The 14,980-nt window shown below is 48.0% G+C and overlaps 1 protein-coding gene across 2 annotated transcripts in view; it reads left to right on the top strand.

Moving 5' to 3' along the window:
- The window catches only part of GRID1 (glutamate ionotropic receptor delta type subunit 1), a 696,363-nt gene that overhangs the window by 424,436 nt on the left and 256,947 nt on the right, over nt 1-14,980 (top strand). For both annotated transcript variants that reach the window (XM_060642293.3, XM_060642294.3), the window contains exon 5: nt 12,402-12,455. In XM_060642293.3, coding sequence (XP_060498276.1) covers nt 12,402-12,455 — 54 coding nt within the window. The remainder of the gene's footprint in view (nt 1-12,401; nt 12,456-14,980) is intronic.

Here is a 14,980-nt window from a genome sequence, read left to right on the forward strand (position 1 = left end):
ATCATTATTTGAGCTGTGCTCCTGAGTTCTCCAGTCTGGGCAGAGATGATGCTCTTCCTGTCTGTGAACCCAAAGAGCTAGCTATTTGGACATTTATTATTTTGTAAGCTTCACCTTCTTCTTCTTTCAAAGGGGATCATAAATGGTCACCTTTCAGGATTTGTTGCAAGAAATAGTGCTGATATAGATAGAAAACTTACATTTTGGAATAAGCACCTTGGAGGCCATGTGGAACATTTGGTCGTGAAAACAAAAAAGACCAGTGTGAATCTGACATAGGAATTTGGTAGGGATGCAATAATGCCTACCCTTGGCATTTTGTGCCTGTTGTTTCATTGATCTTTTTACTTGTGCCCCATTTCCCCCTATAAGGTGTATGAAATGGAATTGTTTGTGTGTGTGTGTGTGTGTGTGTGTGTGTGTGTTTGTATATGTGTGTGCGCACATGGATGGGAGTATTTGGAGAGTTCAAGGTTTAGAGTTGCCCTGGGGGTCAGATAGGATTGCCTCCTACTCTTATGCTTGTCACCGAGATCATCAAATTAGATGAAACCAGTGTAGTGCTTCAGATCTGCAGCTCTAAGGCAAGTGTAGGACATGGTTATGGTAAGTTTTCTCACTGCTTTTTCTACTCGAGATACTGAGCCTGGAAGCCCTGTGCCCAGAGTTTTATCTCCAAGCAATGCCTCATTCATGGGTAGGGCCTTTCTAAGTGCTTTGTGCTATCCAAGGGGGTTGAGGGTGGGGTAGGTGGGCCACACCCCCCTGAGGACAAAGCTTATGTGTATTTGGCTTCTGTGTCTACCCCTTCTAGCAGCTGAATGTAGAGTTACATGGCTTTATTAATTTTTTTAATGTTTATTTATTTTTGAGGAGCAAGAGAGAGACAGTGTGTGAGTGGAGGAGGGGCAGAGAGAGGGGGAGACACAGAATCCAAAGCCAGCTCCAGACTCTGAGCTGTCAGCACAGAGCCTGATGTGGGGCTCCAACTCACTAACCATGAGATCATGACCTGAGCTGAAGTCGGATGCTCAACCGACTGAGCCACCCAGATACCCCAAGAGTTAACGTGTCTTTATTGTTGGGCCCAGAGGATTTGGGGCTAAAATTAGGTTCCTGGCCATGTCCAGGTCTGGGACCCAACTGCACAGAGGCTTTGTACTTGGAGAGAAACTGTCTCAAAGGTTGTAGAATAGTTTATATTGTGGATTCTAAAGGAAATAGATCCTCCCCTTTCTCTTTTCAGTGAATTTGCAATATCCTCTCTTCCTTACTCCCCAGGACCTCACAGCCCCGCCCATGGCCTCTTAGAAGCATTTTCACTAGGGCCAGAATGCCTGGGTAAGCTTTATGCCCCCTCTCCAATGCAGGGCACCTCCCTGGCTTTCCCATGTCACAAATCAGGGACTTGTTTCCTGACAATTCCTGAGCCAGAGAACTCCTCCCCGGCACTCTGAGGAAGAAGCAGCTCTTGTCTCCAGAACTGAAAAGAAGATATTTTTCTTTCTATTCCATTTTCCAAAAAGTCAGGCTCATAAAAAAGAATACAAATTACACCCAGCAGCTCTTATCAGCTTGGTAAAGAATTGCTACTTTCAACTTTATTGCCTTAAAAAGAATTCAAACGCTTCCATCTTTTAAAAACAATTTAGGTTGAGAAAAGGAATTAGATCCGTGTGCAGAAGCCGCTTGCCTGGCAGGATTTGAAGGGGTCACGGTATTAACCTTGAACGCTGATGCTTTAATTGAGCAGCCCCGGCAGTGTAGATATTCTCCCAGTGGATGTCTGCCGTGGGTCTGGTCTCTGGGGCTGACAGCCACACAAGGGGGCAGGTCTGTGGGGCCTTATGTGACCCAGTGGCCCTAGGAGGGAGTTTTCTGCCCCAGATGGTCCCCACCCCTTCCTTTCCTTTCATAGCCCCTCATGCTGCGAGTCCCTAGAGCCAGTCTTTGGATGCAGGCAGCACCTTCTCAAGCTCCAGCATGAACGTGTAAATACTCCTGGGAGGGAGAAGAAAACATTTTTAATCAGGTTTGGACCTTGCTTTGCTTATATCTGAAAATCACTTAAGCTAGAGCTGAACAGCAGGGCGTATGAGAAATGGCTCAGCGCAGCCACCTGCCACCCAAGAGCTGTGTCCCCTGGCCTCTGGGGGACCGCGTCACGAGATTGTTCACAGCCCGCTGCAGAGGCTGGCGGCTGTTCTCGCCAAACCGGAGTGTAAATAAGCTCAGAAGTGATTTGTTCTCTTGTACCTCTCCGTCCTCAAAAGGAATTGTGCGGTCGTGGCCATGCGGCCAATGGTGGGAATGCCCTTCTTCTCCGTGAGACAAGATCCGATAGAAAAGCCGGCTCCCGTTGCCCTCCCAGCAGGACAAAGCCTGGGTGTCTGTGAGAGTCGAACATGGGAGGGTCTTATTTGGCGTCTGTGCCCTCCAGATGGTGGGGAAATTATGGACCATTTATTAAAATCCGAGTATCCATCAGTTGCTACTTATCGGCAGCGCCTGGCTTTACTTTCTCCAAGTTGCTCTTATTAAGCAGGTCGTGCCTGTGAGCAGACTCCATTTCATTTTTCTGCTGATATTAACGTTTCCTCATAAATTGTCCACATGTAGCATATTCTCACTTTTTATTACAGTAAATTGCACTTCCAGCACAGCCCTGGAACCTGTCTCTATTTCATCTGAAGGATCCACAAATGATCTGTAATGAATCTTCATCCCCGGAGGCTGTGAGCTGGCACTTCTGCCCTCCACACAGAGTGGGAAGGCGGTTTGAAAGAGCTGTTTATCTCAAACTTGGTAAACAGTGAAGACGAAGGCCAGGGAGGTCTAATGATCGACGAGAAATTGTCCAGATCTATCAGATTTTTACATGTGTTTAGTCAATTATGCTTGCTTGCTTGCTTTTTTTTTTCAATAGCAACATAATAGTTTTTCTGAGATCAAAGCCAGTGTAAAAAACAAACAACAACAACAACAACGATACAAAAAAACCCAAAAAACCTAACAATGAGTATCCTTTCTTCAGTGTTACAGTGCTTTTAAAATGCCAGCTGATTGACCAAACTACATTACAGGGCTGTCTTTTTTTTTTGAGTTTAAGGCTTTCTTATTTATTTATTTATTTATTTATTATTATTTTTTTTAAATTTATGAAATTTATTGTCAAATTGGTTTCCATACAACACCCAGTGCTCATCCCAAAAGGTGCCCTCCTCAATACCCATCACCCACCCTCCCCTCCCTCAAATGCCATTTGATTGACCAGACTACTCCAGAACTTACTATGTTGTTAAGCAGGATATAAGGGAGCTTACATCAGGAGTTCCAGCACTCAGCCCAAATGAAGAAACAGTTATATCCCCATATAGAACTCTAAAATGTGATCATGTTTCCAAAGGTCACCATGTCTTGCATTTATCCACCTTTCAAGTTCACTTTGTTTCATTTCACCTTCTCTCAGATGTGTAGGAAAAGGGTGCTATTTTCAAATAGGCGGTACTTTTTTGACAGAACAGTGTTAACCAAAACTCAAGTGCATATCCAAATGGTGCAAAATGAGGACACAGGTCCTGGATGCATGGGTTTCTGTTAACATAGTACCATGCAAAGGAAAAAATACCTGTATGTCAGTACCCCTTCTGAGTACTGGGGGCTTCCTATTGATGTCCCTGGCCTTTGTCGTACTCAGCACCAGGGAAGTATTGCGGGAGTGTGAATCCACTTATTCATTGATTCCATGGACATCTTTCAAAGTTCATTGTCTGTCAGGTGCCATATTGGGAAGGGCCTGCATGGTATCTAGACCAGGCCTTAGCCCTTAGTGAGGGACTGGAGGCTCCTCCCCATGTACGACCAGAGGACCACGTGACCCAGGAGTTTGGAGGATCACGGCATTGACGGTGGCAGGAAACTGTAGAATCCGGGACCCAACTTTGCAGAAGTCTCTGTGGCTTCCCAGATTTCCTATCCGGGCCTCATCACTATCTGCATTGCCTTCCATCTCGACTCTTGCTTCTGTATGAAACATCCCCAAGAAGTGGCCAGAGTGAGTTTGTCCTCAAGTTGGCATGACACACTAGAAGGGCAGGTTGTGTGCCTCTGTGATGCTGACTTGCAGGGAGGCTTTGGGCAAGTTTCCCCATCTCTCTGTTCAGATCAGAAGCCACTTTCAGTGGACAGTTGTGAGGACTCATTGAAGTATTGTGTGCAGAGGGCTTAATTCAGGGTCTGGTTATAGGGGGGTGTTCACAAAGTGCCAACAATTGCACCCAGTCTGCAGCCAGCACCTTCCCCAGACTCCCAATAGCAGGCTCAGATTTCCCTCAGCAAATGCCCTCTTAGTGTCCCCCAGAGTCGGGTTGGAAAGCCACACAGGCTTAATTCTGTCACACTTTCCCCAGATGGCCTTGTGTAGCCTGGTGCAATTGCCTTGTCTTCACCATCCTCCAGCAACCAACCTTCCCAACAACTCACACAGGCTAAACTGCCTGTCTGTGTGCTCAGGTGGCTGTGTTTCCTGCTTCCACCAAGGGTGAGGGCCCTCGGCTTCAAGAAAGCTCTAGCAGAGTGATGGGTGAGGTGGGAACAGGTAACTCCTGCTTGGTCAGGAGGAGCTGTTTCCTGGGAAGAGACTGGGAGAAGAAACTAGAAAAGAAACCCACATATGGTCCAGGATTCCCCAGTAGGACCTAGGAGTAAGGATGGAGCCAGCAGTAAGAGCCATCGACTTGGGGAGAACATTAAGGCAGTTTTCCAGTAAGAGCAAGGCCCCAGGAAGTTCTGGAAACAAGGCTAGGGTAAACAGGAGAAGTAGCTGGGCCAGCATCTCGGGCCCTTTTCTTGAGGAGGCAAGTCTCTGGAAAGCCCAGAGTGACCAGAAGTAGTTCAGCAGTGGCTGCCCTTTATGGGTTTGCTCATGGTTCTGGGCATAGCTTCTGAAGTTGGGCCACATGGTGGCTGCTTTGCTGATTTCCTTGTAAAGGGGCTCCTTGAATCATCCGTAGTCTTGTAGCCAGCTACTCCCCTTCTTTGCCGATGGGGGGCATTGCACTCCCTCATGCTTCGGAAGGGTGACATCGCACACAGAGAATTGTTCCTAAGTAGCATGTTGTTGCAAAGGCAGCAGTGGGTCTTTAAAGTTAGCGTGCTATCTGTCCTTGGGAAAATGCCAGGCTGTGCGCTCCATGGAGGGAATGTTCTGAAATGTTACAAGCTGGGGTTTTAAAAAGATGCTAATTGTTGACAAGTTTTCATTATCTCAGGCTCCCAGTGTTGGGGGGTGCCTAGAGAAGAGTGGCCAACAATTAACACATACATAAATAATCGGTGGCATTTGCACTTTGTGAAATAAATCCTCAGCTATGCTGCTGGAAGGCTTCCATGTGGAGGTTTCTTTCCACTCCATTTACTATTCCTTTAGGCCAAGATAAAGTGAAACAGGCTCATACTTAAGAAATGCAAGTAGAATAATGGTCTCAGGCTTATGAGAACAAGTTAACCTGGAGAAGGAAGGCACTGCCGCTCCTAACGGTGTTTTCTCGGTTATGAGAAAAAAGATCATTTTGTCCCCATTGTCAGGGGCTGGGCACAGGCCCAAAGGCTCACATTCTTGCTCTGATAGCTATGTGGGCCTGTTGAGGAGCAGCGTGACTGATGGAAAAGAACTCAGGATTTGGAGACTGAGAGACCCGAGTTCAAATCCAGTCTCTGCCAGGTACTAGCGGAGGGACCTGTGTGAGCTACGAGGCCAGATCTAGGTCCCAGCTCCCCGCCACACAGACGGGGATGAGAACGCTGCCTGGCTCATTAGGGCGTGTGAGTAAAGGAAAGTGTGTGTGTTGTGAAGTGGGGGAGATGTAGTATCGAAGAGTCTGGTGGGGTGCTTGATTGGAGGAAATGGCCCTGACTTGGTCCTGTGCGAAAGGCTGCAGGCAGAGGCAGGGGACTGGACTGGAGGTGCTTCCTCCGGCCCCTCAGAACTGCTGTCTTCTCAGCCTCCTTAGAGGGATTTGGATATTAGAACTGATCTCCACCTGTATGTGGCCAAGACGGGCCACCCTGCATATACGATTCCCGTTAGCACTAGGGACTGCTTCCTGTCCAGAGCTTTGGGGAGCTGGGAGCGGGGGCTTTGGTCTGTATCTACTTCTCTAGGGAAACTGTGGAACCAGAGTGGCTGAATAGCCAGGACAGGATTCAAATGTCCCCTGGCCTCCAGGGGGCCTGCAGGATGGCCTGTTGGTGTCCTGCATCACCTATACGAGAGCTCTGGTGATGCGATTGGAGCAAGGTTCAGACAGGGGCTGCTGCTCATGGATGAGGGGACACTTTCTCTTCTCTAGGTGTGGGAGGGACAGATGCCTTCCACTTCCCTAAGAGGCGTGTAGCTATGACAGTGTGCTTTTCTCTCAAGAAGGTGGTGTGTGGGTGTCAGGACAAGTGTAGACACCTGGCTCTGTCTCTATAGGTGATGCCCCTCACCGCTGGCTACCTGTGTCCACCATTCCAGCCCTTTCTATGAGCTACGTGCCATGGTAAGCTCCTTGGGTCTTCTATTTAAAAGGGGCTCAGGGCACCTGGATGGCTCAGTTGGTCTAGCGTCTGACTCTTGATTTCGTCTCAGGTCATGACCTTGTGGTTGTAGGATCAAACCTTGCACTGGGCTCCATGCTGATAGCATGAAGCCTGCTTGGGATTCTATCTCTCTCTCTCTCTCTCTCTCTCTCTCTCTCAAAATAAATGAATAAACATTTTAAAAAAATAAAAATGGCTCAAACAGGAGTCAGCATGAGCCTTGGAAGGTTCCACCTCCTCAGCTCTTCTTCTAAAGTTCTGTGTTGGCCAATCTACTGATGGACCACAAGAGCTGGAAAGTCGGCCACTGATGGTTTGGCCAGGCCTTGTGGGACTCACAGCAGCAACTTAACCAGGGCTGCTGGTGCTGTGTCAAGGCATCATGACACTGCAGGGACTCCTTGGGGTCACTGTGACCTCGTTCCTGCCTCCCACAGGGTCTAGGTGGAGCTCCTACTGTTGTGCAGGACTCTATTGCCTACCACTGTGTTATTTTGAGGGTTGCCCCACAGTCCTGGTGCCCAGCTCCTGCAGAGAAGCCCAGCTGTAGGAACGTAGCCTCCCTACTTGCTGGAGACGAGTGACCAGAACCCACCCAGAGCAAATAGCCCACTCCACTCCCTTCCCCACCCACAGAATGAAGGGCTGCCCTTTGTTTGTCTAGTCAGCTCAACACTTCTCTGCCCGTGCCAATGGTGTTTCATAGCAATGGACTCACAGCGTTGCCGAGGTGAAGGGAGGCCCCACGTTGTGCTGCCTTAAAGGGTCTGTGGATTCCTGGAGGAGAGGGCACTTATCACACTCGCCACATTGTGTTTATTGTCGGTTATCTTGGTACTGTTGGCTCCATGATGGCACGGACGAGGCTCCTGGCTCATACCCATATTGAGGAGAGTTAGGACAATAGCTGGTGTGTGGCAGGCACAGTGTGTTGAGTGAAGGAGGGAATAGATGAGAGACTATACATGTCTACACATTCAAGAAACCATTGAACAAAGACCAGGCTGGGGTCTTGAGTGGAAGGAATGAGGACACCTTCATGTTCACTCATTATCTGTAGTGAGCAACTCTCTGGGCTGGAAGCTTCACATAATTTCATTGAATTCCCATGATAACCCCAGGGTGGGAGGTGTGTGTCTCAGGTTGGGTTCCCAGAAGCAGACTCTGGAGTGAGGATTTGTGTGACAATGATTTATTAAGAAGTGTTCCCAGGGGAATAAAAAAAAAAAAAAGAAAGAAAGAAAGAAAGACAGCAGGGGAGTGGGAATGTGGCAGGGAAATGAAGGAAGCCAGAGCTGGTGTGCTAGCAATGAGACAGTTTGGGCTCAGTCCATGGAGAAATTCTGTAACCAGCAGAGCTCACACTTGAAGCAGTCCCCATCTGGGAACAGGGCATCTGGGACTTGTATATGTGACACTCTCTGTCCTTGCTGAGGGGTGTAAATTCCCAGGCACAGTGAGTGCTGTGCGGGGTTCCGGCAGCCTGAGCCACGGGTATCTGCCGTTGGGCGTGAATGCACACAGGGAGCCAGTGTGCTCAAAAACCCTAATGGGATTCAGGGGGAATGTGGGCAGAGCATCGATAGCACTGTTGGCATTCGAACGCCTTAAAGGCGTGGAGCTGCCACTCAGGGAGGTGGAGTAGCTCAGCCAGCAGCCCGCAACCAAGCAGTGCCAGAACTGGGATTCGAACATGCTCTGCCTGCCTGCTTCCCCCTTACCCTGCTGGCCCTGCCACGGAAGGGAGGACTCAGCTGCACCTGCTGCAGACATGGCTGAGGAGGAAGAGGAAAGGATAGCGCTTAGACGGGGAATTAGTGGTGCTGCGAGGGGCACTGCCCACTGGGCTGTGAGCATTTAGGGCTCTTCCCACAGAGCTGGCAGCTCACCAGTAACTAGGGGGTAGGGGGGGAGGTGTTCTTTCCAAATCTGCAGTAGCTTCTCCTTCTTACAGTCTAGCTCAGCTTCTGGGTGAGTTGCATCCTCTGGAAAAGGCTACAGCCAAATGCTATTTATCTCTGTGTGGGGAAAAGAGGCTTAACAAATTAGCTGAGCTTAATTGATGAGGAAAGTAGGACAGAAAAGTTGGCCAGTTGTCCTGTGGGGTTTTCTGATCAATTCTCTCCATCAGTATATTTCATGTATGAGTCTGAGACCAGGTAGAAAAACTCCTGAGGGTAGCCAGGGTCCCACCTGTTCCCTGGGATGTCCCAGCAGCTGTGGCAGGTCCTCTGCACTGCTGGCTCTGTGGGTACACAGAGGACCGTTCTCCTGCACAGGTGCACCTGTACCTTCAGATTCACAGAACCAAACATTCTGGAGCAGTGTTCCCAGCTGCAGAGGCCAAGAGTCAGGGTCAGAGCTCTGAAATAACACAGGATTCAGGCATATCACCATTCCCAGTGAATTAGGATCCCAAGGAATTGGGCCCCAAAGTCTACATTTGTTAAAAATACATCTTTTTAAAAATTTTTAAAGGTTTTTATTTGAGAGAGAGAGAGAGAGAGAGAGAGAGAGAGAGAGAGAGAGACCTAGCAAGCGGGGGAGGGGGAGAGAGCAAGGGAGACAGATTACCAAGTAGGCTCCATGCTGTCAGCTCAGAGCCCCATGCTGGGCTCGAACTCATGAACTGTGAGATCATGACCTGAGCCAAAATCAAGAGTCAGATGCTTAACCAACTGAGCCACCCAGGTACCCCTCAAGGTCTTCACTTTTAAAAGCTCCCTAAGAGATTCCTACATGCAGCCAGACTTGAAAATCATTGCTTTGGAATGTCAGTGTGTGATTAAGTCTTGCCTTTTGCCCATGGTCAGCTTCTATGCTGATACTTAAATACCTTTCAGGGACACGCCGTTCACCTTCCACTAAGGCACTTCCCCTGATGAGACCTCACTGCTCCTGAGGCAGCCCCATTCCATCTTGAACTACTTGGAAAATCAGAAAATTCTGTCTTACATAGTGTTGATACCTGCCTCCCAGATTACTGGAGACCTTGGTCCTAAATAAACTCTGAGAGGCTGCAAAGAGCAATTCCAGTCTCTCTTGCCCATGACAGTTCTTCACGTGCCTAAAGACACCTATACTTTCACTGGCCTACTCCGTGACCAAGTCTAATTTGTGGTGTCCTCCATTAAGTGGTGTAGCCCAGTAGTCAACTCCCGGCCCCAGCAGTGTTTCTTCTAAGTCTCCTCTCCCCAGTTGCCCTTCTGTTCCTGGAAACCCAGAGCAGGCCTTTGAGTGCAGCCTTGTTAATCTACATCTCTTTAGATTCAGTTCAGTGTTCCAGTGTTCTGGAACCTATAAGTTCCCTGATAGTTACCTCCTCTGAGGATCTGAGGCTCCTCAGAGGGCAACTGGCCCTTAAGTCCTCATAGCTTCTAGGGAGAGGGCCTGGTTTGTGGAGTTTGTAGAATGGGGAGAAAGTATCTTTGGGACATGGCCCCACAGGAGTTTGGCATCTCTGGAGATCCTTTCTTTCAGGGGCAGAACAGAGAAGACTTGGAGCCTCCTTCCTGAGGTGGGGGATGGAGCAGCCTAGGAGGGGAGAGTTTTGTGGGGGCATGGCTCATAAGGAGGAGGACTTGTGTGGCTCCAGAAGACTTCCAGGTTCCAAGAATGTGATGGATCAAGGAATAAGGGTGGAACCTACAAAAGGTGGGGGATGGCCACTTCCCTTCTCTGCTTTGTGAAAAAGGCTTGGGATTTGTATGGACGCCATTTTGTATTTGCTGCTTCTTGAGATTGAGGACTGAAGATATTGGCAGACAAGAGGAAGCAAGCGTTATATATGTCTTACAGATGCACAAACTGAGACCAGAGGGGTTAAATGACAGCTGGTGGAGGCAGTCCTTTCCAGCCCAGTCCAGACTCCCATCCTAATTTGTCTTCACAGGGGCTGGCACCCTCTCACTTCTAGGCTGGAGAAGGGGAGTTTGTGTCTTTAACCCCCAGATGGCCCAGAAAGACCCCTGTGCCCACCATTGGTGTCCTGTGGGAGCTTTCTGTAAAGGACTGGGATGCTAGAGCTGGGACACTCACACAGACTCTATTTCCACATGCTTGTTGTGCTGGCCAACAAACGTGTCCATTCTTTGTGTGGATGAAGTTTTAACAGAAGCCCGTGCACAGACAGTGCAATGATGTACCTCCCACATATAGCTGGGTTGCTGGTGCAGGCAGGCTCTTTAGCCCTCTATGCCTCATGGTTAAGGAGAAAGAGTCAGAGCTCTGTGTACTGATGAGGAAAGATATTCTTGATATATTGATAAGTAAAAAAATGATAGTTGTAACCTGATGCATATTTCGTGATCTCATTTAAATAAAAACATCTGTCTGATATGGGTACATAGATATGTACTTGCAGATGTGACCACAACCTTCTAGAAGGGGACACCTTAACAATCTCTGGAGGATAAATGCGGAGGGGTAAAAGGGACATTTCACCATTTAGCATATTTTATTTTATCTTTTAAAGTTTATTTTTTAAAGTTTGAGAGAGAGAGAGAAAGCGTGCGCATGTGAGGCAGGGGAGGGGCAGACAGAGCGGGAGAGAGAGAATCCTAAGCAAGCTCTGTGCTGCCAGCATGGAGCCTAACATGGAGCTCAAACCCACGAGCCCTGAGATCATGACCTGAGCTGAAATCAAGAGTCGGACACTTATCCGACTGAGCTACCCAGGCACCCCATTTAGCACATTGTTAAAAAGGGGGCAAGGTTATGGGATGATTTTGAACATTTTTACTTCTCTGTGTTTTTTTTCAAATAAAAAAGAGTAATAAAAATTACATCACAAAAATATACACAAAAAAGTAAAAATAAAAGAGGACTACAATCTGATAGTTCTCTCCCACGTTCATAGGTGGCCTGGCACAGTGCCTGGTACTCAGCAAGTACTTGACACATGCTAGCTGTGAGAGCTCTCACAGGACATGCTTGACAATGATCAGTTCCTTCTCTCCTTTCAATCTGATGGCTTTCCAGTTAAAGGAGGATAAAAGCACCCATAAAACATATGAGAAACGAAATAAGGAACCCTTATTTTCACCCTCTTCCACTTTCTTCACGTATTCAACAGCAATATTCACTCATATATTGAACACTATGTGCCAGTTAAAGGGTAAGGTTCTGGGATACCACGCAAGATGTGGCCCCTGTCGTCATGGAGACCCCAACTTGGTGAAAGAGATAGATAGTACGAAATAAATAAGCCACTAATATTCAAGCACAGAAATAGCACGTGCTATAAAGAAACAGAACAAAGCGCTAGAAGAGAGAATGATGGGAGTAGGGTCATTGCCCAGAAGCAAGAAAGAGCCAGTTCTATGGGTCCTTTATGGGTTCTTTAGAACTGAAGGCAGCTCAGAACCCCAGCTGTGAGCTGCTGTTCTCCCAGGTGTCATTCATTGCAGCTGGACAAGCTGCCATAAATCCCTCATTCCAGATTTCGGATTTTTAGCCTCTGGCAGTAATGAGAATCATCCCCCTAAGCTCCCCTTCAGAAAAGCATTTGCAGGTACTCTTTTGAGAGGGGAGAGGAAAGCCCTCACCTTTGGTGGCCCTGTGATGCCTGTAGGAACCAGAGCTTCCACCTTGCTGAGGGCTACTGCGTAAGAGCTTGGAAAACAGCAGGAAATCAGATATCTGTGTTCAAATGATGCGTCTTGTAGCTAAGGCAGGGAAAGCTCAGGGGATGGCATGTTTTGTGAAGAAAAAAATCTCCAAGAACAATGTTTATCAAACCCCGTCTCGGCAATCATCTTGCGTGTCTACCAGCTTCTGGCTTGCTTCTATTCATGTTTGTTTTCTTTTTCTTTCTGCAGGCCGTAGAGACCAATCTGGCTTCCAAGGACAGCCACTGGGTCTTTGTGAATGAGGTAAGAGCCCCAGAGTGGGAAGGGGTGCAGCCTGCACTGAGCCCCCAGCCCCTTGAGAAAGCTCAGTGGGAAGCTGTTGGGGCCAATTCTGACTTGGGATGCTGGAGTGAATTCCAGGGCCCCACCGTGCAGCACAGGGTCTCAGAGAGTTGGACCTGACCTGCCAAGATGCTCAGGGGAGCAGGTGAGAACCAGGGAAAGAGTCAAGATTGGAGTACATGAAGTCAGAAGAGAAGTGGTTTCAGGCATTAGATGTGCAGAGTGAGGAGAGACAGCTGGTCAGGGGGTTGGGGGCTGGAGAGATTGGGGCAGGTTAAAAGATGGGATGGAGAGGGAGTGGGGCAGAGGAGTGAGGGGGGATGGAGGAGGCTGCATTTCATGCAGGAGTTTGCAGTTCTGTGTGTTACATGACTGTGAATGTGTGTATGTATGAGTGCCTGCATGTGGGAGTATATGTGAAAACACGTATGTCAGCATATGTGACAGTGTAGATGTATATGTGTGTGAGTGTGTACGTGTGTGCACACGCCCCTGGACCTAGCGGGGGCAGGAATCAGTGTAGCCATTTAAAGCGGGTAGATGAGAAGTCTCTCCCATGACAGGCCATCCCACTGCTTTGGGTGCTGGGAAGAAGGGGAACACCAAGTTTTCACTGTGGCCCGGTCCTCTCTTCACCTGTTTTACCTGCCTGGCTCTGACCTCCTCCACACTGCAGACATTCTAAGTGAGTGGTCTTTAACCACATGCCCATTCAGGAAACACCACTAGGGCAGCCTGTGTGACCCCAGCATGCTGTTAACAGAGCTGATTCCGGAAGACGGTTCCTGGTGCATGCTTTCATCAGGGCTTTGGCCTTCAGCTTCTCCTAAATTAACTGATCAATTTCTAATGGCCTCATTCTAGAAGATGCAAGGTTTATTATAGAGGTAATTTATTCTTTTATGATGTGTGTTTCTTCATTAGCTCAGTGCTCTATGGCTGGAAGAGTTTTGGGTGGCTTATTTTAATAATTTTGCAGGTAGTATCAGATAGTAACTTTTGCAAGGCCCACTTTTCATGGCTTTCCTCCATAAATTCACATCTTATTAGCTCTACCCGGGCCTGTTGGACAATGCAAGTTAACTGTCCATTTACCTCGGGTTGTGGCTGGTTGTGCTGCTAATTAGAAGGGACATGTTGGCCACCTCCCCGTTCTTCAGAGCCTGCTGGAGTCCTCCTTGGTCCTGGGAAGTTTTGATCCTCTGGGCTTTGTCATCTTCTCTATGGGTTCTTCAAAGTCTGTTTTTCTTTGTTCCAGAGAAGGGATGCATTTCATGTGCCTCTTAAGGCAAATGTCTGGTGCTAGCTTGAATATTTTGGTGACTCCTCCAAACTGAATCGTCAGTGTTCCTCTGTTGTCAGTCTTCAAAAAGCACTCTGATTTTGCATCTTTAACCTGTATGCTTTTTTCTCCGCTGCATCCTGACTCACCTCCAGGGTCCTCTGTCCCTCCTGAGCCCCTCTTCATGGCTAGGAGTGACTTCAGAATGGTTAGTGCTGAAGTGCCCGCAAGGGCATTGCTGGGGCAGCTGGACCCCAGGACTTACTTAGGGTCACCAGGAGTAGTCAGGCTGACAGATGTCAGCCACACTAGAACAGCCTCATCCAAGAGGATAGCTGTGCCCCACGACAGTCAGCAGCACATTGTGGGCTGGGGCACACATCATGTGAATATCCCCGGGCTAAGTGTATCCTCCTCCAGAAGTGATCTCCTTTCTTGGCTTCCTTTTCTATAGGAGGCTATTCTTCTTCAGAATGAAAGGGTAACACCTACCATTTCTTATTTATTTATTTTTATTTTTTTATGTTTTTTTTTTACTTTTATATTTGAGAGAGAGAGAGAGACAGACAGACAGACACAGCATGAGTGCAGGAGGGGCAGAGAGAGAGGAAGACACAGGATCTGAAGCAGGCTCCAGGCTCTGAGCTGTCAGCATAGAGCCTGACGTGGGGCTCGAACTCACAAACCTCGAGATCATGACCTGATCATGAGCTGAAGTTGGATGCTTAACCGACTGAGCTAGCAGGCATCCCTTACTTATTTAATTTTTAAAGTTTATTTATTTATTTTGAAGGAGAGAGAGAGAGAAAGCACACATAGGGGAGGGGCAGAGAGAAGGCTAGAGAGAGGATCCAAAGCAGGCTCTGCACTGTCAGCTTGGAGCCCGATGCAGGGCTCAATCTCATGACCGTGGGATCATGACCTGAGCTAAAATCAAGAGTCCGAAGTTTAACCAACTGAGCCACCCAGGCACTCCAACACCTACCATTTCTTGATCACCTATTATATGCCAGACACTTGTCAGAGCGTTTTATATTTGGGACCATCCTTAGACCTCATCAACAACCCTATATGACAGTTATTATCATCCCCATTTTACAGTTGGGAAAGGGCAGGCCCAAGAGGTTAAATCACTTGCCCAAGGTCATACAATGATTAAATGGTGCATTTGGGATTCTGTATGAAGACTGACTACAAAGCCATT

The sequence above is a fragment of the Panthera onca genome, chromosome D2, assembly GCF_046562875.1.
Source record: "Panthera onca isolate mPanOnc1 chromosome D2, mPanOnc1 haplotype 2, whole genome shotgun sequence".
Classification (NCBI taxonomy): Eukaryota; Metazoa; Chordata; class Mammalia; order Carnivora; family Felidae; genus Panthera; species Panthera onca.